This window comes from Garra rufa, chromosome 21 (genome assembly GCF_049309525.1).
Source record: "Garra rufa chromosome 21, GarRuf1.0, whole genome shotgun sequence".
Lineage (NCBI taxonomy): Eukaryota > Metazoa > Chordata > Actinopteri > Cypriniformes > Cyprinidae > Garra > Garra rufa.
The window spans coordinates 10,575,570-10,600,584 of NC_133381.1; the positions used below are offsets into that span (position 1 = coordinate 10,575,570).

General features: G+C 33.3%; 2 protein-coding genes across 2 annotated transcripts; both read left to right on the forward strand.

The window, feature by feature from the left end:
* The first annotated feature begins 3,713 nt into the window (after window positions 1-3,713).
* ankrd6a (ankyrin repeat domain 6a) lies at window positions 3,714-13,815 on the forward strand. Its single transcript, XM_073827241.1, has 14 exons — window positions 3,714-3,798; window positions 4,019-4,117; window positions 4,329-4,427; window positions 5,761-5,863; window positions 5,987-6,081; window positions 6,417-6,515; window positions 6,664-6,741; window positions 8,380-8,484; window positions 8,670-8,795; window positions 10,602-10,763; window positions 10,835-10,987; window positions 11,084-11,197; window positions 11,286-11,598; window positions 13,229-13,815. Exons 1-14 carry the CDS (start codon window positions 3,796-3,798, stop codon window positions 13,762-13,764), a joined length of 2,085 nt encoding a protein of 694 aa, XP_073683342.1. The 5' UTR covers window positions 3,714-3,795; the 3' UTR covers window positions 13,765-13,815.
* An 8,237-nt stretch (window positions 13,816-22,052) lies between these two features.
* Window positions 22,053-23,856, forward strand: gja10a (gap junction protein alpha 10 a). The gene is made up of 2 exons (XM_073826547.1): window positions 22,053-22,180; window positions 22,333-23,856. The coding sequence occupies exon 2, from the start codon at window positions 22,354-22,356 to the stop codon at window positions 23,854-23,856; it is 1,503 nt and encodes a 500-aa protein (XP_073682648.1). The 5' UTR covers window positions 22,053-22,180; window positions 22,333-22,353.
* The last annotated feature ends 1,159 nt before the right edge of the window (window positions 23,857-25,015 follow it).

Consider the following 25,015-nt stretch of genomic DNA (forward strand, 5'->3'; position numbering starts at 1 on the left):
AAATATTTTAAAATGTTACTGCTTTTCCTGTACTTTGAAACAAATAAATGCAGGTGCAGGCTTGGTTTAAAAAAGAAACTTAAAAAACATGAAAAATCTCACCATTCATAAACTTTTGACTGGTAGTGTATGCTTAAACAATGCATGATTTACTATGACTTACTAAATGCTTTAAATAAAATCAGAATTAAAATAATAATCAGAATAGTGATTGAGATTGTATCTACCTGTTTATTATTTTATGATACCTAACATGGATCCACTTATCTGGCCTTCAAACACTTTTCATTTCAGTGTTATCTTAATATGTTTCTTAATTTCCCTGAGGACGAAATAATGCAATATTCATGAAACCGCATGATGAATGTGGCCTTGATAACAACAAACGGCAAGAGCTGAACACACAGATCCAGAAACACTGTATTCTTGTAATTGCATGCAACATTTTGACCCACTTTAAACTCCCAGATGTTGCTTTTACATACTTCATGATAACTTCAAAGGAAATACATTGATAGTAGAAGGTCATTAATACAGAAGTGCTGTCTTGAGAGTTGATTGCTCTATTCTCTCTCTGAGAGTTTGAAGACATTGACATCTCTGTCTTCTTGACATCCAGACTTAATCTGTTTGTTTTATCAAGGCTTGTATTGACACTTTATTTACCTCCAGGTCTTGTGTTCTTTTTCAGCATGTGCTTTATTTTACTTAATGGAAGAGATTTAGAAAAAATTAGCATTACATCACTTGCTCTCCAATGGATCCTCTGCAGTGAATGTAAGTGAAGAACACTAATAAAAGTTAATATGCGCAATAATATGTGTTTGGTATATGATCAAGCAAAGACTTCTCTCAGTATGATTGTGGGGGTAGTACAACAAACTGATTACAATTTGTGAGCTACTTCCTTTTTCAGTTTAGGGTAACATGAATAATTCATGAGCTAGACTAAAAGAGGTTATAAGCACCAAGCATGCAACAGTACTCTCTTTTTCTATTTGACTAGTGAAAGAGACACCAGAGCTCGTCTCCATCTGTCCTACTATGTCCCAGCTGTAGCTGTTAGGACTCACATCTGGGACATCTTGCTAAACCCATGAGATCAAATTCTGCAACTCTTCAATCTTGCTCTCTAGCACATTTGGTCCAGGCTAGTTTAATGCATATTTAAGCTGTTTTCACCAATCTCTCTAATGCCTCAATGTTGCTGTATGTAATCAAAATCACTCTTCAGTGAGAGATCATCACATGCTCTCAAGCCAACTCAGCGAAAGAAAAAAAAAGAAAATTTGATGTTTATCTGCTAACCCCCAGGGAATCTAAAATGCAGGTGACTTTGTTTCTTCAGTAGAACACAAACAAAGATTTTTAACTCAAACCTTTGCAGTCTGTCAGTCATAAAATGGCTGTTCAGTTTCTTACACAGACCGACTGTTTCATGTGTTAAGACCTCAATGTATCTTCACAAGCCGCAGGGTTTAATTTGGTTTGGTGTGTCCCATTGACTGCCATTATATGACTGACAGACTGCAACGGTTTGAGTTAGAAATCTTTTGTGTTCTACTGAAGAAACAAAGTCACCTACAACTTGGATGCCCTGGAGGAATCCAGATTAAAAACGTAAAATTTTCATTTTTGGGTGAACTATCCCTTTAAGACCCATTTTCACTTTGACATTTGTAGACAATTATTGAGTTATTTTTGCCGCTTTATAGGCCTTGAATGTGTATATTACACATGAACGTATCAATATGCCGTCTTTGGAAGTATCCTCACAAGTAAACACAGTAACTTAGGTCTTAAAGTGAAAGCAAACTTTCTGAACTGAGAAAGAAAACACATTGTAACAATATATTGATATGGGCAGCTCTTAAAGTGACAGCAGTCTGATATTCCTTCTGTCTGATATTCATGTTAATCAAACAACAAAAGAGAGAAAATCTCTCACTGCTCTTGTCACTTTTGTAACTTTAATAAGAAAAAATATATATTTAATTTACACAGTGAAGAAAATTCAGTGTTTTTATACATTTGATTACTTTATATAAAGTATGTAGCATTTCTTATTTATTTGTTCTACTGTCCTATTGCTTATAATTAGTTTTGTATACTTATTTAATCGCTGACTGTTTACATGTCTTTAAGTGAGTTTGAATCTGTTTTTTTCTTTTTAATTTAGGCTAGTATTACTTTTTTGGTGATATTGACACTGGTGACAATATGTATGACATTTGACATCAGAAATGTTGTTATCACAAAGACTTTATTTATTAAAATAAATTAATATTTTAAATAAGCTTTTATTTTATTATAATTATATAATATTATTATATTATAAATATTTTTATTTTAGTTTCCATTTCAGTGATTTTAGTTTCAATGTTTTTTTTTCAGTTTAATTAATTTTAATACTTCAAATTAAACATATTTCAGTTAATTCTATATTTTCTTTAATTTGTTTTATTTATTAAGTTATTAAAAGTAATTTTAAAGAGTTTTAATTTTAGTAAACAATAATAACACCTTAAAAAATAAGAGCACCTTCAGACCATAACGTAATATAAGCACAGCAAAAACAGTAATTTTTTGAAGTATTTTTACTTTTTAAAATAACAGTTTTCTATTTAAATGCATTTTAAAATGTAATTTACTCCTGTGATTTCAAAGCTGTTTTTTTTTCATTACACCAGTCACATGTACAGTCACATATATACAAATAACTGTTGAATGGTATAGTAATGTTACAAATGCTTTTTATTTCAGATAAATGCTGATATTTGGATCTTTATATTTATCAAATAATCCTGAAAAAAATGTACTCAACTGTTTTAAATATTGATAATAATAAATAAAAATGTTTCTTGAACAGCAAATTATCATATTAGAATGATTTCTGAAGGATCATGTGAAACTGAAGGCTACAGTAATGATGCTGAAAATGTATCTTTAATCACAGGAATAAATTACATTTTTAAAAATATTTAAATAGAAAACAGTTGTTTTAAATAGTAAAAAATATTTTACAATTTTTCTGTTTTACTGTACTTTGAATTAATACTTTGCTTGGTGAGCAAAAGAGACTTCTTTAATAAACACTTACTGTTCAAAAACTTTTGACTGGTAGCGTATTTGTTAATTTATATTTATAAAAATCTATTATATTAAAGTTAAATGTTTAATACTATCCTGTAGTCTTCATTTTTAATCATAGTTGAATGTTAGATTTGCAATTATTTATTATAAAGATTTACACGACTATACACATTATGATCCTATTTTGCTGATGCATTTCAGATGTAGTGAAAAAAAAGTAAAAAAGCATCCTGAAGCAAGCTTATGTTTATTTTATCAATGCTATTTCTTGTTTTGTACTATTTTAACCATTCAGATCTTAATATGGCTTTACAAAAGAGGAGCGTATTGCCACACAGAATTTATCGAGACAGAAACAAGAGCTTAAATCACAGAGATATCCTGAAATATTCCCTCTTACCCAAGTGTTAGACCTAAAGGAAAGACTACAATGAATCTCTGTTTCTGTGTGAGGGATTACCCACGTGACTCTTTTAATGTCAGTAAAGCCAGCTGGTCATACGCTCTCGGTCTGTAAGTCCCTGTGTGCGGGATTGTGGCGCATCTGCGTGTGATTTCTTTTATGTGAGCATGCGTGTCTTGTTTTCCACAGGACGGCTGCTGTCCAGTTCACCTGGTCTCACATAACAGTCACACGGAGGCAGCGCTCTCTCCGCAGGGGGCTGACGGCAGTAATAAAGGCAACCTGGGAGATGTAAACTCATGGTCGATCTCTTTTGCTTCTGTTTTTGTGTTTGTGCTGATCATTATTCCCTTGAGAGAATGATAAGAAGGCTTAAGCTAATATTCTTGAGATTTTTGGCAAGGCCACAGTTTTACAAACTTCTAGCAAAATTTTAATGTGGCTGATGTATGACCTCTGGTGGCATTTGAGCTTGGCCAAAACAACAGGGATAAAATTTAATGTATTTTGTTTTTTTTTCAGGGTCATCAAACAGCCCTGCACCGGGCAGCTGTTGTGGGCAACCGTGACGCCATCTCTGCCCTCATTCAGGGAGGCTGTGCACTTGATCTACAAGACAAGGTCTGTTCGTTTGCTATATACAAAAATCCACTTTTTGTTCCATCATGAATATTATAATATAAGAAGTGTTGTAATTTATACAAATCAAGATTCAGGAATCTTGCTAGTTGTAAATAAACCTGGTCAGTTATGTCAGATAAGTCAGTTTTGTTAACTGAAAACTATTTATTTGTGTTAAAATCAATTACAGAATCTGATTTTCTCTCTTTAGGAGGGAAACACTGCTTTGCATGAGGTATCATGGCATGGCTTCTGTTCATGTGTAAAGCTACTGGTCAAAGCTGGAGCCAATGTCCAAGTGAAGAACAAAGTAAGTCATTATTTTCCATTTACTTTAGGACTAAACCAGATTATCAATTTAAAGAAGACCCCAAGAAATATTTTAATAAGCATTTTTTTTCCTTTTTTTTTTCTCTGTATTTCCATTTGAAACTCAAAGTTCAAAAGTCCTTTATTCATCTTTTATTTTTATTATTATTTTAAAATATTATTATTGCTTTTTCAGTTAGAAAAATAAAAGGAACTTCTGCTAACATATTTTTTTCCCTGTACATTGAAATATATATTTTTCAAATGATACATTTTAAGTTTTTTTAAGTTTAAGTAAAAAAAATGCCTTATCCAGGATCTTTCTTTTTAAAATGTTTATTTATTTTTAAGTTCACATTTTTAAAATATGTATTTTCAAAGATCTTTCTTTTTTAACATTTATTTATTCATTTTTTAATTATTTTTTTTGCATTCTAATGCATTTTTCAGGAACTTTTAAAGTTAGCATTTAAAAAAAATATATATATTTTTTGCATTTTTGGCATTCTAATGCATGTTCCTGGGTCTGTCTTTTTAAAATATTTATTTATTTATTTATTTTTACATGATCGTTCTTTTATTTTGATCATTTTGAAGTTAACATTTTTTTTAAAAATGTAAAAAAAAATGCATTTTTTTAAATCTTTAATTTGTTTTTATAATTGTTAAGGTTTGCATTAAAAAAGCACTTTATTGAAGATATTTATTTTTAGCATGTTATTGTTTTTTTTTTTAAATGCATTTTCCATGAATCTTTTCTTTTTATATATATTTATTTATTTATTTAAAATCAGCATTTTTAAAAAGGCATTTCAAGGATCTTTTTTTTTGTTTATTTGTTTAATTTTTGAATGATAAAAAAATGCTTTTCCAGGATTTTTCTGTTAAAAAATGTTTGTTTGTTCTTTGTTTGTTTTCATTTTTAAAGTTTACATTTTAAAAAAAATGCATTTAAAAAAAAAATCTTTTTAAAGCTAGCATTCTTTTTTTATGCATTTTCCAGGATATTTAAAAAATGTTTATTTATTTATTCATTTTTTTACAGGCTCTTTCTTTTTAAAATGTTTGACATTTTTAAATAAATTTTAAAGATTGCATTTCTTAATTTTCAAAGATCTTTCTTTTTAACATGTTTATTTATTAATTGATTATTATTTTATTGTTAAAGTGTGCATAAAAATGCATTTTCCATTATCTTTCTTTCTTTTTTTTCTTTCTTTTATCTATATCTGCTAAAGGTTTGTTGTTGTTTTTTGGTGAAGTCTGATGAATGAACATTATGCAATCAGTTTCCATTCCATTAATTAATCTGTATTATTATTTTATTTTTAAAGGCAGGAAACACACCTCTACATCTAGCATCTCAGAATGGCCATTCCCAGACCGCTCAAGTGCTACTACTAGGTGGAGCAATGCCTGACAGCAAAAACAATGCATGTGAACTCTAAAATCATTACAATCTATTTTAAATGTTTAGATAAATTGCAATATATATATATATATATATATATATATATATTGTGAAAACAAAGAAGAATCAATTTTTTTCTTTCCAGGCAGGTGACACATGTTTACATATTGCAGCACGCTACAATCACTTGGCAATGATTAAGATCCTCTTGGGTTCTTTCTGCTCTGTGGCTGAGAAAAACCAGGTCAGATCCTTATTCGGATTGTTTTGGATCCATCACCAATGTGGTTTATTTTTTGTGTCACTGCTGTGTCCTAGTTTCTAAATTATTTTGTCTAAGTTAATAGGCAATTATGCTGTAAACTTTCAAAAGAAAAGAAAACGGCATAATTTATGGCTTGATAGTGTATTATTTTATACTTCAATAAACTATAATAAAGTGGCACACAATGAAAAATTCAGAGACAAATAAACAAACAATTATAATAGTCTTTGAACTGCTAGAGTGTAGTTTAGATTACAGTGTCTTTGTCTGGAAATTACATAAAAAATCTTGCAGAAAAACTATTTATTTTATAGATAGGAGACACTGCGCTCCATGTCGCTGCTGCCCTAAATCACAAGAAAACTGTCGATCTGTTACTGGAAGCAGGAGCTGACGCAAACATCAAAAATAATGTAAGTAATGTAATCTCATGATATGCCTGAATCTCTTTATGATTGTATGGTTATTATGACAGTACGTTATAATGGGGGTTGGGGTGGCATGATGCAATAGCTCAACCTGCTTAATGACAATTGTTTTACACACTAAATCTATCAACAGACAGGCCACACTGCTCTTGATAAAGCCCGGGACAATAACAACCGAGATTTGGCTATTCTTCTAGCAAAATCCAATCAGGTAAGTAATGTTATTACAAAGAATAACAAATCATTTCTATTTAGAAGCAGTTCATTGCACTGTCAGACATACTCTTTCTAAAAAACATTAAATGACTCACTACAGAATCAGCTCTACTGAACAAACCTGTTTGATGACTGATTCATTGATTGACTCATAAAGACAGTTCCTTGATTTGTTTGTAAAAAGAACAAATAAGTTTAAAGTTTCAATGAATTATAAAGGTAGTCGCTTAATTCATTTCTAAATGATTCAGAGTTTTTGAATCATTTGTTTGACAAATGATTCAAATGACTCACTCAATCACAGTCACCAGCTACAAGTACTACAATGTAAATGTCAATGAATGCTTCATAAAAACACAGTACACATGCTCAAGGTGCTGCAAAAGACGCAAGAAGGAAAAAGACACGTGCCTTCAGATGATGTACTTCTGTTTTTAAAATATTTTAACTGTTTTTTATTTTTGTATTTTCTGTTTTAATTTTATTTAGTTTAAATTATTTTTAAAATATTATTAATAAAATAAAATTTTATTAATACAATTTTATAATTAAATTATTATTTTCTGTTTTTATTTTAATTAGTTTTAATTTTTGTTATTGTTATTTTAAATATTATAATACAATTTTACTAATAAAATTATGTATTATTCATAAAATATTAAGACAAACGTTTTCATTTTAATTACAGTTTAAATTTTAATCATTTAAAATATTATTATTATTATTATTATTATTAATGAAAAAAATTATAAAAATTGTCATATTAATAAAAATATATGTATTTTCTTTTTTCATTTTAAAATTTAATTGATGTTGTAATTTGTATTATTTATTATTACTTTAAATATTATTATTATAACAATATAATGGTAATAGAATTATATATAAATACAAATAATTAATTAAAATATGTACTTTCTGTTATTATGTTAATTAGTTTTAATCTTATTATTTTGAATATTATTATTAATAAAATAAAATATGCATTTTTCTGTTTAGTTGTAGTCTGTTTATTTTTTAGTAATATTAATAAAATTAATAAAAAAAATAAATTAATAAAATATTATTAAAAATGATGTATTATTAAATAAATACAAATGTGTAATTTTTGTTTTAATTTGAATTCGTTTTAATACTATTATTTTAAATATTATTAATAAAATAAAATATAAAAAATATTTTTTATAATATATTTTTAATGTTTACTAGTTTTTTTCAGTTTTAAATTGCAAACAAAAATAAATGAAAATGAGATGCTGCTTTGGCATCTAGCTGAAATAAAATGATTTTATTTTTTACATTTTACTTTATTTCATTCATCTTTTTTATTTCAAGTAGCTATTTTTTATTTGAATTAGTTTTAATATTACTATTATTATTTAAAATATTATTAGAAAAATTGAAATGGAAAAAAATTATTCAGTATATTTAAAATGAGTTTTAGATTTTTTTTTACATTTTACTTTATTGAATTTTTTTTTTTTTCAAGTAACATTTTTAAGTTAGCCATTTACAGTTATTTACATCTGTCCTGGTGTAGTTACAGAATCTAAATGAAATATACTAACCACCCAAACTTCTATCCTTATTCTATCAGTAGCTTTGCTAACTCAGGTTGTACTTTCCTGCTCAGGTGCAGCGTTTTTCTCGTGGAAAGACAGTGAGAAAAAGACGAGATGTCCTGCGGGCCCAGAGGACAACTCAGTCCCTCCCCAGAGTTCAATCCTCCAGAGAGAAGGTGGAAAATTCAGACATCTGCGCTACTGCAGATTCATCGTTTGTAATATGATTGGGGTCTAGGGGCCAGTCACAAGAAAATGTCACATGACCACTAAGCTTCCATAACCCTAAAAGGATCAGAGGTCAAGTGATTGTTTTCGCCTAAATATCCCTTGCATGCTAAGCACTCCCATCATTGTGCAGGACTGTACCGAACTGGCAGAAGACACAAACAACAGTGATCAAGTACATCACAGGATACAACCTGAACGAAACGCAGCAACTCTGAGTCCCGGCACGACGAGAAAGATCAGAAGTCCAAGAAGAAAGGTAGTGATTCATTATATTTATTATTAATTAATACCTATCATAATACATACTGCTAAAAAAAAAAATCAAGGGAACACTTGGAGTTACATTGTGTTGTTTAAGTGTTCCCTTTACTTTTTTTGAGCAGTGTATAATATGTACTTTGTTAATGCATGATGATTTAGTGTTGTATGATTCTAGATGGTTTATTTTGCAGTAATGATACATTATTGATGCTTATTAAATGGCTTAATAACAAACAAATAAACACAAACTAATGATTTATTTATTTTTTTAATAAAATAAATTAATCTCAACAATAGTAAATAATCTTAAGGGGAGACACCTATCAAGTTTGAGATTTTGGGCTTTTTGGTTTTTCATAAAGTGCTTTTTCAGACTAGTGGAAAGAAAATATCCGTTACTTTAACTGTTAAGTGTTTATTTTATAGCACTTTATCTATTTGTGTCGTTTATTTCAATTACAATGCATATTTTAAAGGCTGTTTTCTCAAAATGAGTTTTTTCTTCTACACTGAGCCAGAAATCTCCACTTCAGTAGCACTTACACACACCAAACTTTACATTTTTATTCCTGTCTATATCCTGAAGGTTTTAACAGAGGGATTCATTCATATATAATTTGCTTGATTTTATACAACATTTTATTGTTTTACCCAAAAAATGGCATATAGTGTTTTATTTTAATTTTATTGTTTTACCCTTAAAAAATATAGTGTTTCCTGTCTGTTCTGTTTTTTCTGAAATATGTTGTGACGAAATTAGATACTCAAAAATTCCCTCTGTAAAAACTATTGACTCTAATATGTAAAAAAATAAAATAAACAAGAATTTTGAAACTGACTTGATCCAGTGTTTAGATTTTTGTACTAGAAATGTATGCATATTTAATCAAATAATGCCTCATTTGCATATTTAAACCTAACATTTTAGAAAACTTGTAATACAAAAAAATGTTTGCAATTATCAAAGTAATCAATCAGCTGGGTAAGTAAGGTGATAACTATTAGTTATTAGTTAGTTTAACCCTATTCACCTGCAGTGTCTAACCTTAAGAGTAAATATTAAAATCAGGTAGATTTTATTAATATTAATTTTTTCATTTTAAAACAAACTAATTTAGGTGTTTAGGTGACAACTTTTTAAAATTATCCTAAAGGGTGTATCTTAAAAATCCTAATAATATTACTATTAAAACAATTTAGTGATCATTACAAAGAAGAAATGTATTAAACTATATCTAATACAAATAAGAAATACTTATTTAAAGTCATCTGAATTGCTTTTATTGGTATAACCCAATATAATCAGGCTTATTAATTTTTTTTGTCTTAAAGTGTCGTGAAATTTGAAAAGCAATGTTGAAGCAACAAGTTTATTTAGATGACCCTGGACGACGAAACTAGTCATAAGGGTACATTTTTTGAAATTGAGATTTATAGGACAATATTTAGCTGAGGTATTTGAAAATCTGTCATCTGAGGGTGCAAAAAAATCTAAATCTTGAGAAAATCGCCTTTAAAGTTGCAATGCATATTACTAATCGCAAATTATGTTTTGATATATTTACGGAGGAAATGCAAAAAATATCTTCATGGAACATGATCTTTACTTAATATCCTAATGATTTTTGGCATAACAGAAAAATCAATAAATATGACCCATACAATATATTGTTGGCTATTGCTACAAATATTCCTATTATACTTATAGCATATGCTATTTAATAATCCCTGCTTTAACATAAACATTTAAAAAAGTTCTCTGTTCAATCATTCTAAATATGTTTTTGCTATTTAAAAAAAGTTGGAACATGTGTTCCGGAGAGAGTATCAGCTACATGAGAGAGGTTCTCCATCCTACAGAGTAAAACACAGCAGCTCCAGCTCTCAAGAGGAAGAGGAAACTCCTGGAAAAGCCTTTCAGCTTTATACACTCTACAGGGATAAAGATGGACAGATAAAGCAGGTAAACTCTACATTAGAGTTAATGCAATGCATTTGTTTGTTTTAAACCTCTTAACCAGTGTCTGCAAACAGGCTCCTGTGAATGACTGTCACTGTAAGCCCCTCATTAAAACCCTGGAGAATAAGCTGAAAGCCGCAAAGATGGAGATGAGGTCCAAGGTTCACACGGTCCAAGAGGAGATCAACTGCAGGCTGGGCAGAATAGAGCAAAAAAACAAGCATCAGGTTTGTCGTTTGCTGTGATACCGGATTGATACTGATTTCTGAAACCAATGGCGGTGAAAATGTGCTTATTACAGACTTGAATCTCTGTCTGTTCAGATTAAAGTTCTTGAGAAACTCACGCAGGAGCGTGTGTCGGCTGAGAGGATGGAGTGTCATTATCGAATCAATCAAAGAGCCACCTTGGAACGCATGGAGGGCGAGAGAAAACAGGTACAACGCCTTAAGAGATGCTCGACTACAGTTGCATTGGCCTGGACATTATTGATTAAACTTGTGTCAATTGTTTTTGTCTTTCAAGCAGGTAGCTGCTAGTAATGCAGTGAAAAGCTGGTGCATGTCTAAGATTCAGGATCTTGAAGTGCAGATGCCTGCAGAGACACAATACTACAAACTTCTACGCTCTCCATCAGTGGATCAGTCTCTGGTAAATTCGGACCCCGAGGGTCTCCCGCTGCTGTCGCTCGTCTCTGAGGAGAGCTCCAGCTCGCTGGCCACCTATGTTAATGTGTTGCCCAGCCCAGGAGCACGTCCTAATAATGATGTGAAAAGTCTTGAATTTGAGGACGCACGTGGGAGGAGATACTTTGAGATGAAGCTGAACAGTTCTTCAGGTTTGACAAAAATGCACTGATTTATTTATTTTTTATCAGTATCATTATTTCCAGTAAAAATATCTAAACATCATTAAAACAAGATGTGCATTTAGCTAAAAAGTATATTATATACAGTTTGGGATCAGTAAGATTTTTTCGTTTTTTATTTTAAAGAAGTCTTTTCTACTTATCAAGGCTGCGTTTATCTGATTAAAAAACACAGAAAAATACAGTAATATTGTGAAATATTATTGCAATTTAAAATAGTGGTTTTTAATTTCTTTAATGAAGCAAAGCTGAATTTTCAGCATCAATACTCCAGTCTTCAGAGTCAAACAATCCTTTAGAAATCATTTTAATATGCTAATTTATTATAAGTGCTGCTTAATTTATATTTTTTTCAGGATTCTTTGATGAATAAGACGTTCAAATTTACAGCATTTATTTAAAGTAAACACCTTTTCTAACAGTATACACAGACGTTTAAAGTTTGGGGTCAGTAATGTTTTTTCTTTCTTTGAAAGAAAGTAATACTTTTATTCAACAAGGACGTGTTAAATTGATACAAAAGTGACAGTAAAGACTTATTGTTAGAAAAGATTTCTAGAATCCTGAAAAAAGTATAACAGGTTACAAAAAATATTAAGCAGCACAACTGTTTCCAACATTGATAATAAATCAACATATTAGAATGATTTCTGAAGGATCATTTGACACTAAATACTAGAGTAATGGCTGATGAAAAAAATAAATTATATTTTATAGTATATTAAAATAAAAAACTGTTATTTTAAATTGCAATAATTAAAAAAAAATATTACTTTTTTCTGTATTTTTTAAAAGTAAATGAAAAAAGTAAATGAAAGAGTTCTTTTTAGAAACTTTATCTTGAACACTATGTATTTTTATTATATTTATAATTATTATGTTAAAGTGAACATGAACTGACCTATTTTACTGCCAAAATATCACATATTTCTATGTGCAATGGGATATTTAAAAAGAAAAAAAGCTGAATAATTCTTCAGGTTTGATTTTTTGAAGTGTCATTATTTATAGTAAAAACATCTAAACCTCTATAAACAAGATGTACATTTAACTAAGAAGCACATTGTATATATTTTACTGCCACAATGTGACATATTTCTGAGTACAATGAGATGCTTAAAAAAATGCTGAATTGTTCTTCAGGTTGTGAAAAAATGCTTTAATTTATTTTTTATGTCTAAACATCCTTAAAACATGATTTATTGGTACATTTTAACTAAGAAGCAAATTATATATATTAAGATACTAAGACTTTATTTATTTATTTATTTTAATTATATTTTAAATACATTTGTTTTACTTATTTTAAAGTGGCCTTCCTAGTCCACTTGACTGCCATAATATGACATATTTCTCAAAATGAAGAATAGCTGATGAGTTGCTCATAAAGACCAAAAAGTAAATAGGGTTCATTTTTAATTTAATGTTGACTTTAAGCCTTACACCTTTTATTTTAAGTGCTTTCCTCAGTGTTTTTAATTACTGTACTCTAAATTAAGACCTGATTAAATTAGTAAAATATATTTAATGAGAGTCAAACGGAAATCAGTATTTGGTTTTTCTAAAAAATCTTTCCCATATGATTATCATCACCTAACAGCTCCTTCAGTGGTCAAACACAAACCTCTATCACGGAAGCTGGCGTCTGCTGACCCCAAGTGGCACCGAGCAGAAGTGCAGGAGGCTGATGTCTCAAAGTCCAGGTCAGACAAGAGGGATGAACTCTGTGACAGCAGCAGCCTGTCCACATCCAGCAAGCGTTTCAACAACAGCGATACAGAACCAGCTCCCGGCTCAGCCTGGAAACACAGCAGGCACCTAAAAGATAGGATTAAAGCACATCACGCTCAAACTCAGCAAAGCAACACCATGAAGACCCTGGAGGTGTTTTCCCAGCGACCCGTGGAGGCCACCTTCACCCAAGAGCGGGCAAACTTGCACGCCATGGAGGTGACACAGCGTTTCTTCGAGACGGTCTCCACACAGCTAGAACGCTGGTATGAGAGGAAGATCCAGGAAGCGCAGAAAGTGGCAGAACAGAAAGCTCTGCAGGACAGAGCCAGTCTACTGGAGAGGATCAACACACTGGAGGAAGAGCTAGAGAGGCTTCGCACCAACACTAATACAAACTCTTGACCCACAAGATACAATACCCAGATATCTGGATTCTACTCTATAGAGGGTTTGCACTTGCGATTTGGTCAGTTACCCAGATTCGCGGCCGTATTGGCGATACTTGGATGTAAACACCAGCATTGCACAATTACTGAATCCATTGTTTGGCTAATTCATGCTAACTAAACCACAGAAAGTACATGTAGGAGCTGCTAAATCATATAGAGAAGGACTTAGTAAGCAGGAAAGGGCTCAATATTTTGACAAACTAAAGTTAATCGCCGTACAAGAAGTATTAATTAAGACATTAGCCTAATGTTTCACCTACCTGACCGGAAATGATAAGAACAAACACGAATGTTGTCAAGATTCTTGTCCTGGAAATCCTGGTTCAGTTTGGCCAACCACAAACGCCTTTTGTTTCTCAGTTTTTTGCACTCTTCTCCTTGATTTGTTTTAACTTTTGGCAGTCTTTAATACTCCAAATGTTTTTCCCAGGCCGACCGATTAACACAGCTCAAAACATGACAATAATCTACCATTTTTAGCAGAAATAATTAGCAAAATATGCAAGTTTCATTCAGTTGATGCGTTGTGAAAACACTCTATTATATGTAGGTTATGGTTATGCTAATGCTCCAACAATGCTCTAATTTCTAATCTAATCTCTAATGCTCTTTGCTCAATGTTTAGCCACCCATGGAATAATTCACCCAAAAATGAAAATTGTCATCTTTTACTCACCATCTTGTCTTTCAAACAGGTTCAAAAAGATTCAGAATAGATGAAGTCGCTAGGGCTGGGCGATAAAACGATAACGATATATATCGCGATAGACAAGAGATCGATATCAATAAAAAATGTGTTCGATAAAACGTTCGATATTTTGTATTCTTGGTAGGCCCGCCCAGCCCCCCTTTAACATTCAGTTCATAGCGCCAGATCACAATAGAAGTTAAGGTTATCTTTCATACAGAACGGGTCCATGTTGTTGTATTAAACAAACTAAATAGCCTTATGTTATTTATCTGATTTACACGACGGCATTTGATTTCTGTCTCTACACGATCGCGCGTTTACAATGTCTCCTCACAGACGGGATCGCGGACTCCATTCATAAAAACGGATTTTACTATAGCGCGGAATTCGTCGATTTTCGGACCAATAAATCAAAAGTTGGTCTGTTAATTAATTCAGATCGCGATATGGACTAGTGTCTGTGAAAACTGAAATGCAAAAACACCTTTTCAATAAGAATCCTGCATGTTCCGTTTGCCTCTATATGAATGAATTGAGGAGAGGCGTTTTATTTTCACTACACGCATACTGCACACGTGACGCTCCCGTTAATTTTTGGCCTTTGCATCTGACATGAACAGAAAAAACTCCATAATACATCTCCAAAGCTGCTGTGATTGTCACTTTTGGTCAATTTTACCGTTTCATTAGTTAAACTAGCATCATTCATTCTGTATTACACACTGAAACTTCACGACAACCTGTCAAAATAAAAGTACGGTTTAACATGTAACAGAACAATATGATAAAAAATAAAATATAGAGTCACCACTTAATTGTTGAAAAAATACTGTTATTATTAAACCTTTTTTTAACTGAATATAATTTTTCTTCTATGCATTAATTTTAAAAAGTAAAGCTCCATTTATTTTTATTTTTAAAAATAAATCTGATTTTGCTTTCATTTGATTATCAGAAAAATTAAAACAAGAATTTCTGAAAAAAAAAAAAAGATTGTAATTGTTTGTGAAGAAGACACAAGAGAAAAGATTGTGTTGTACTTTGCAACAACCTCTGACCTGTGGTCCAGCCGTACTTCTGGGCCATACATTAGCTTGACCATTCACTTCATCAACAATGAATGGGGTTTGAATTGAGGATTAAGAGATAATTAGGTGTATATTGTGACTTTAGACTTTGTTTACATTTTAATTATTTGAGTTTTCCATGGTTGTTGACATTTCTGTCTTAATAACTGAGGGGATTATGATCAGAGGCAGGTTAAGTTTAAAATAAAAATGCTTGAGTGTAATATATTTTTCTCCTGGACCTTATTTTAAATGGGTCATAAAAATATCAATAATTATCGATATCGACCGATATGAAACACTGATATCGTGATATAGTTTTCAGCCATATCGCCCAGCCCTAGAAGTCGCTTCCTTTTTTTGAACTGAAATGCGAATTGAATTGGCCACACCCCACAGGAAGTTCAATTGGAATCTGAATTGGAATGACAGGAAGCAAAATTTCCTGAATAGTGATTCAAAGAAATTTGAAACAGATAATGCATCCTGGAAAAATTAAGTGTTGTTCTATTCTTGTGAAATATATATAAAGTGAATACTTTGAATATTACGTTTTCTATAGTACAATGCAAGTTAATTAAGACTGGTTTATCAAAATAAATAATATATATATATATATATATATATATATATATATATATAAAATATATTTATTTAGTATATTTAAATAGTCAACAGCTATTTTAAAGCACATTATATATATTTAATAATAATTATTTAATATATTAAAATATAAATATACAAAAAAATATAAAATTTTAAATATAAATTTAAATATAAAATATATTTACATAAAATATAAAACAGAAAACAGCTATTTTAAACCATTTTAAATATTTAATATAAAAATCTAAATATAAAAAATAAATATAAATGTAAAAAAAAAAAAAAAAAAAAAATATATATATATATATATATATATATATATATATATGTATATATATATATATATATATGTATATGTATATAAATTATTCTTATTTTATATCTATATATTTATATACATATTTATTTATATATAGTGTTCCATAGAAAAATTTGGCATCATGGTAAGTAAAAATGAACTGACAAAATTTTATATTTGTATAAACTCTTACTTTAAATGTGATTTGTGTAGTATAGAAATTCAGTCAGTCAATTAGTAATGGTCAGAGGACTAGTTTAATTATAAGACTTTTAATTATCTTAGATGGAATAACTTTGCGTTACATAGTTCTTGTTATTGTAAAATATATACTATATTGTTTGGTTCTTTAGTTTGTGTGCCTGTACATACAAAATATAATTAAAATGTTTTAATTAAATTGTGGTTGTTTTACTTGAGAATGAAGAGAGCTGTTAAAAAAGCATGTAAGAACGCAGTATGTTTTGTTGTGATTGATGATGCATGAGAATTCATGCCGTATATGTGAAAGCTATTAAAAGTTTGATGAGCCAAATGTTGTGTAACACTCAGTTCATAACCCACCATGATCTCTGCAGCACAGCATTTCTTTGTCTAACAGGTCAGAAGCATGATCATCCTATATATATATATATATATATATATATATATATATATATATATATATATACATACACACACAGTGTCAGATTTCAATCTCATCTTTTCATAAAGAATTTATATCTTTTTGTACTAAATGATTCATGGTTATGTTCACTGTAAAGTTGAAGTTGAAAACGATCAAATACTTTGAAACTCAAGTACAAGGCTAAAATAATTAAATGAAAAAAAAATACGATCCTCCAAGTCTAACATTATTTTTAGATGTTTTCAAGGGAACGCTATTCACGCTCTGTTCTTTACCCCGTTCACACCCTAAACCTCTTCTCGGTAAATATCCGCAGGCGTGCTGGAATCTCATTATCTCCAAACAGTCAGATCAGGGCTGCACGAGTCTGTATTGATTGAAATGGATCAGAGTAAAGTAATCTATCAGCATGGTGGACGGCCATCCCACTGCCTCCATCCATTTTCGAACTCCCACCTCAAACAACAAAATGTTTCTATACTACAACAAAAACAAAAGGCTGTTGCAGCGGCCACAGCTAAGTTTTTCTGTTATAATTACTGCACATTTAAATATTTAGATTTTATAATAGTATTTAAAGTAGCAGTAGGAAAAAAGTCAAATAAAGAAAAATATATTTTATGATTGGCTCTATAGGCAGAAGGGTAGCCTGTAATGTATTAACTATGCACATCATAAACCAGTCTTTTTAGATAAGTACTAGAATTGGATGTCATTAAATATCTTTTAATACCACTAAATTTTTAACATGATCACAACTTTATAAAAAGATTGTAAGTTACCAATTAGGTGAGACTTATGTTTCATTTGCCACTATAGGGAAATAAGGATAACAATGTGCAGTAAATGGTAAAACTGCTTGCACTACAAACCAGTGTGTTTATAATTAAGATAATACATTAAAATAATACGGTAAGACACAACACCATGCAATATCAAGCAGCAAAACGAGACAGACCCATAAAAATTACAAATGGAGAGCCTGCTCTTACAGGAAGCGAAAGGTGGATACAGACAACAAACAAAAGTACCTCAGAGAATATCACTTCACTGCAAGTTTAAGAAGTCTCAGAAACGTCCATTATAATAAATAAAGCTGTCTACACTATAAAACGAATATCTTACCATACTTACTTCTGCCTAATGTTGTTTACGACGTCCTTTATGATGATAGAATTGGCGAAGTCAGCTACAGAACAAGACTAAACAAAACTCGGGGTGTCAACGATGACTCTTCTGATTGGCCACTGCGTTTATAAACTCAACAGAATCATGTGTGATTGGTTATAATGCGTAAGGCTATAAAAAGGAATAAAAAGTCGTTAGGTAAATTTTATGTAAAATATTATAGGATTAAATGGTAGGGCTAATACAATATGTCCTCTATGAACTGCATATGTGATGTAGACCTATTTTTAAAATCAAATGCTTAGCAGGTTTTATCTATAGTCTGTCTGTTAAAACATCTCACATGGCGTTTTTGACGACAGTATTCTATAAAAATGAGTTGCATTCTAATTCTGATTTTTTTCTTAATTTTCTTAATTTTTTTCTCTTATTTCATGGATTTGACCTGTTTCCCTGGAATTGTTACCAGTGTTTTTCTGCCACCACAATTCCAGCACAGCTGCAAGTGATGTTCTATAATATTGGTCTATAATATATTGTTTGGTTCTATAGTCTGCTGATCTGTACATACAAAATATACATTATTGCAGTTTCTTGGAGTTTGTCAGAAATAGTGGGTTTTTGTTTGTCCACCCGCCTCTTGAGGATTGACCACAAGTTCTCAATGGGATTAAGATCTGGGGAGTTTCCAGGCCATGGACCCAAAATTTAAAAGTTTTGGTCCCTGAGCCACTTAGTTATCACTTTTGCCTTATGGCACGGTTCTCCATCGTGCTGGGAAATGCATTGTTCTTCACCAAACTGTTGTTGGATTGTTGGAAGAAGTTGCTGTTGGAGGGTGTTTTGGTACCATTCTTTATTCATGGCTGTGTTTTTGGGCAAAATTGTGAGTGAGCCCACTCCCTTGGATGAGAAGCAACCCCACACATGAATGGTCTCAGGATGCTTTACTGTTGGCATGACACAGGACTGATGGTAGCGCTCACCTTTTCTTCTCCGGACAAGCCTTTTTCCAGATGCCCCAAACAATCGGAAAGAGGCTTCATCTGAGAATATGACTTTGCCCCAGTCCTCAGCAGTCCATTCGCCATACTTTTTGCAGAAGATCAATCTGTCCCTGATGTTTTTTTGGGAGACAAGTGGCTTCTTTGCTGCCCTTCTTGACACCAGGCCATCTTCCAAAAGTCTTGGCCTCACTGTGCGTGCAGATGCGCTCACACCTGCCTGCTGCCATTCCTGAGCAAGCTCTGCACTGGTGGCACTCCGATCCCGCAGCTGAATCCTCTTTAGGAGACGATCCTGGTGTTTGCTGGACTTTCTTGGATGCCCTGAAGCCTTCTTAACAAGAATTGAACCTCTGTCCTTGAAGTTCTTGATGATCCTATAAATTGTTAATTTAGGTGCAATCTTAGTAGCCACAATATCCTTGCCTGTGAAGCCATTTTTATGCAATGCAATGATGGCTGCACACGTTTCTTTGCAGGTCACCATGGTTAACAATGGAAGAACAATGATTTCAAGCATCACCCTCCTTTTAACATGTCAAGTCTGCCATTCTAACCCAATTAGCCTGACATAATGATCTCCAGCCTTGTGCTCGTCAACATTCTCACCTGAGTTAACAAGACGATTACTGAAATGATCTCAGCAGGTCCTTTAATGGCAGCAATGAAATGCAGTGGAAAGTTTTTTTCGGGATTAAGTTAATTTTCATGGCAAAGAAGGACTATGCAATTCATCTGATCACTCTTCATAACATTCTGGAGTATATGCAAATTGCTATTATAAAAACTTAAGCAGAAACTTTTCCAATTTCCAATTTTTATGTAATTCTCAAAACTTTTGGCCACGACTGTATATGAATTGTATTTTAAAAAACAGATCGTTTTGCTAGATAAGACTCTTTTTTTCCTCAGCTGGGATAGTTTACAACCGCATTTGGGATCGTTTGAAGCTGCATTTAAACTGCATTTTGGTTTTTGGTGCAAGTTCAAACTCAGGGCACCATAAAAGTCCACTGTATGGAGAGAAATCCTGAAATGTTTTCCTGTAATCCTGACATTATCTGTAAATTTTTGTTCTGAAAGTGAACTTCTCCTTTAAGTGAGATAATGTACAGTCAGGCCCTCATTATTGCAAAACAAACCACTTCGCAATGGTGTGAAACTGACAGGGTTTATTTTGGGATAATGACCAGGTAGGTTTCAGCACATATGTGACCCTGGACGACAAAACCAGTCATAAGGTTAAATTTGACAAAACTGAGATTTATACATCATATGAAAGCTCAATAAATAAGCTTTCTATTGATGTATGGTTTGTTAGGATATGACAATATTTGGCCGAGATACAACTATTTGAAATCAGAAATCTGAGGATGCAAAAAAATCAAAAAGACTGAGAAAATCACCTTTAAAGTTGTCCAAATTAGGTTCTTAACAATGCACATTACAAATCAAAAATTACATTTTGATATGTTTACAGTAGGAATTTTACAAAAAATCTTTACTTAATTTCTTAATGATTTTTGGCATAAAAGAAAAATCAAAATTTTTGACCCATGCAATGTATTTTTGGCTATTGCTACAAATACGACTTAAGACTGGTTTTGTGGTCCAGGGTCACATATATGATTGTTTTTGCACTTATAGTATATTTCCCAATTGCAATACCCTACAACCTGTTCCTCAAAAACTCAGTGCATATTTTGGCCACAATCAAGGCAATTAGACCCAATGAAGCACCCCAGAATAAAGACAAATAGATGTTTTTTTGCCATTCTCTTGCTACCATATGAACTCATTATGTAATGCGACGTCCCTGATGTGACTTCTGGCATTTGCAGTTCAAGCTTCTGCAAGGGAAAATCAAATCAATCTCCCATTGACTCTGTCAGCATGTGATGGAAAGCTAATTAAAGGCCCTGAGGGATGGCTGGTCATTTTATGAAGCATGTAGTGTGATCGGCGAGATGATCCAGTTGTGCAGCGCCTGAAAGGTTCGTGCAGGGACGAATCAGGATAACAAAATCACGTGCATGTGCTGATTGGTGGATCGCGGCCAGTCTCGCTCCCCTTGTTGTTTCAATATAAAACCATGCTTTTGCTTTTTTAATCAATTGCTATTGGATTTATAGGGTAAACGCACAATGTTGTGCAAATATGCTTTTAATGAGATTTGCGCCACATAAAACTAGAAAAAAGAACATGCTAAACAAATCACTGCAGTATTGATGGATTGAGTTTAGGAGGGGGGCCTGATGCAATCGAGTGCAACGTCTTTCATTTGACATTGAGTGCTCGCGAACGTAAACAGCATGGAAAGCTTCGGCACAAACTCAAAGGGGAACACAGGAAAACAGTGAAATAGAGTTGATAAATTCCACATCCACTTTTGTTCGAGGTGCAGGGTTAGATAAAAAAAAATCACCTTTTGAAAACTCCATCTAAGTGATGTGCTCAATGCAGTTGGCTATGAAATTGAGCTTAAATTGACTAGCATTATAGATGAATGGTTAAATAGCATGTTTACGCATACTTAAACCCATTTACTTGTTCAAGGTAGTTGGGTTTGCAAGGAAACGGCTTGTTGGAGAGCAATATCATGAAATTCTGTTTGGCAGAATATTGTATTGACTACATGAGGGACATTTGGTTGGTTGGCATCGCCAGCAAGTTTTTATGCATGTGGGGGTGCTGTTTTCAGCAATTGCTTGATAAGATCTGCCATGGGGCATTGTCCCGTCAGTTTCTGATCAATTTCTACATCCTGTGAACTCGCTGCATGCAACAACTGTGGGGAGCATTCACTGTAGCCGACATTATGTGGACAGACTGGCTGCGTTTTAATGTGCAAACTCCATGGCTGTAAAATGAAGGAATGACTTTCCTTGTTGGGGAAAACATGCTTGTTTATATACCAAGGAAACTAGACAGCAAATCCCACTGAAAAGTAAGTTTGTTTTAGTTCGTTTACATCAAAAGCAGTTTGTTGTTCCATGTGCATGACTTTCTAAACTTGGAATTTACGCTTTTATGTTGGTCAAATGCATGCTTGAACTTGAACAGTAGGCTAAACCCCTATTTTTTTTGTCTTAAACTAAGCACGGACATGTGGCGGTAAAAATGGGGGACTGGAACTTGTTGGGGAGCATTTTAGAGGAGGTTCACATTCACTCCACCATCGTGGGTAAAATCTGGCTGACCATCCTGTTCATATTCCGGATGCTGGTTCTTGGCGTTGCAGCCGAGGACGTTTGGGTGGACGAGCAGAGCGAGTTCGTCTGCAACACGGACCAGCCAGGATGCAAGAACGTCTGCTACGACCAAGCGTTCCCGATATCGCTCATTCGCTTTTGGGTACTTCAGATCATTTTCGTTTCCTCACCTTCGCTGGTGTACATGGGACATGCATTGTACCACCTGAGGGCTTTGGAGAAAGAACGTCACAGGAGGAAAGTCCAGCTGAGAGCCGAGCTGGAAGAGACGGAGGGCCTCTTGGAAGAGCACAAGAAGTTGGAGAAGGAACTGAGGAAGCTAGAGGAGCAGAAGAAAATTAGAAAGGCTCCTCTGAGGGGCTCCTTGCTGCGCACATATATAATTCATATCCTTACCAGATCAGTGGTGGAAGTGGCGTTCATTGTGGGGCAGTATATCTTATTTGGGATTGGACTGGATCCTTTGTACAAGTGCGAGAGGGTGCCTTGCCCGAACAGCGTGGACTGTTATGTCTCCAGGCCGACGGAGAAGACCCTCTTCATGGTTTTCATGATTGTCATCGCAGGGGCTTCGTTGTTCCTCAACCTCTTGGAAATATCCCACCTGGGGGTGAAAAAAATTAAACAGACTCTGAGCGGCCTCCAGCTCGTCGAAGACGACAGTCTTTACAAACCCAAGCACTCAACTATTCAGCAGCTGTGCGTCATGTCAAATATGTCGCCCCACAAAAACCCTCAGTTGAAAACTTTTATCCAACAGGGGCAAACGGACCCTTCGCTGTTTCTAACCAGCGCTTGCATCGGCTCGAGCAGCGACATGCTCCGGTACAACAGTTTCGCCACGGCCACTCTCCCGGTGTCCTGCATAACCCAGCAGCCCCGGCAAATGCGCCAGCCTAGCCAGGGAATGATTCATGAACTCCACTCCCAAGGGTCCATGGACTTACTAGAGGACCGGGAAAACCACGTCCAGCATTTAGAGAGCAGTAACGGTTCGGAGAGGGATGTTAGGCCTTTCAACTCAGGTCTTCTGGTTCCTGAGGGCCATACGGAAATACCAGCTTGCCTTCGCACCGCTCTGCACAGGCCTAGCCGTGCGCCAGACTTAGGGGACGACACTGTGTCCTCCGAGAGCGACTTCTGTCCGCCCAACCGGAAAGCCAGTTTTATGGTCCGTATGCCCTCGGACAGCATTTCAGGCAGTCCGTCCTGTCGCACCTCCACAATGGATTCAGAGTCCGAACTGGGTTCCCTCAGTGACCTGCCCATGAACCCACCACCAGGGGGAGGACGACGGATGTCTATGGTAAGTAGATGCAATTTGCGGGTCGCCTTGATTTTGCCAAGAAAGACATGCTGGATCAACATTACTGGCCAAAAATATAGACTTAACCCATTCCCTACCCTCTAAACCTAACCTTACCCATAATTTATTCCTAAAATCAGAGGGAAATGATAGCTGATTAACAAGGGTGTAGAAGCACCTAACCCTGATCGTAAACCTAAAACTGACATTTCCTGAAAAGTTATCCCTTCTGATTGGTTGATTGGAATGTTGATGCAGGAACATGTTGTACTTGGTTAAATCACATTCACCCAAATGTCGCATGACTAGTGTGCTGGTCATATAGAGGGATTTTAAAGCTTTCTTATTCAAAATAAATTTGGGAATTTATTTTCGGAACAGAAAAATACTTTTATTTCTAGATCAGAATCAGTTACAAGAAATGAAATATTTTTTTATAAATACTGATGTTTGTTATTATTTCTCATTTGTGTGCCTAATTTGTTGACTGATATGAAAAATATCTTCTTTTTTTTTTAGAGTGTGTTCTTGGATATTTCTTCGATCATGAAAAAGTGAAAGTACGAAGGACAGAAGGACAACAGGAATGTAACAGGCCGTTCATGAGCAGAAATGAATGGAGATATCAGTGAAAAAGGGTTTCACTCGGATCTACTCTGCTGGAAAGCACTGGTTTAACGCAGCTTCGTTGTGGTATAAGTAGTGCTGTTTTGTACTGTTCTTTTTTATTATTGTAAGCACCTTAATTTACCATTTTTCATGTCTAATGATGGAAGCCAAAATACATCTGTGCATAAGCTTCAGACCTTCAGACAGCTGGCAAAAAAAGAAGATTTTTAAATCATTTAGCTTACATCCATAAAATGTGATGCAAGCTGATGGACTCTTACATCAAATTCAGAGGAAAATAAAAGTTTTCTTATTTCCGAAAGTGTTTGTGTTTGAATTCAGGGTGAACACGGATCATGCAAATTTGATGCTCCTCGGAGCAAATGATGCAAAACGCATTCAATCTGCATAAAACATGCTTGGCAATTTATTTAATATCCTAGTAGACAAATTCAATGTGGACACATTCAAGAAAGTAACAAATACACATTATGAACATTGAGGTCACAACTTTTGTCAAGATTCGATTAACAAAAGAAAGCAAAAACAATCCCACAAATACCTATAAACAGAATATGTACAATACATACAAAATCTACATAAAAGAAACAATAGTAAAACGTCTTTTAAAAAGGTTGTAAACCAGTTCTGCTAC

What these genes read in the sequence shown, in the direction of transcription:
- gja10a (XM_073826547.1), top strand. Translation starts at nt 22,354, where the DNA reads ATGGGGGACTGGAACTTGTTGGGGAGCATTTTAGAGGAGGTTCACATT.
- ankrd6a (XM_073827241.1), top strand. An exon ending in TTCTAGCAAAATCCAATCAG is followed by an intron (nt 6,742 to 8,379) that starts GTAAGTAATGTT and finishes TTTCCTGCTCAG; the next exon opens with GTGCAGCGTTTTTCTCGTGG. An exon ending in TCAGAAGTCCAAGAAGAAAG is followed by an intron (nt 8,796 to 10,601) that starts GTAGTGATTCAT and finishes ATTTAAAAAAAG; the next exon opens with TTGGAACATGTGTTCCGGAG.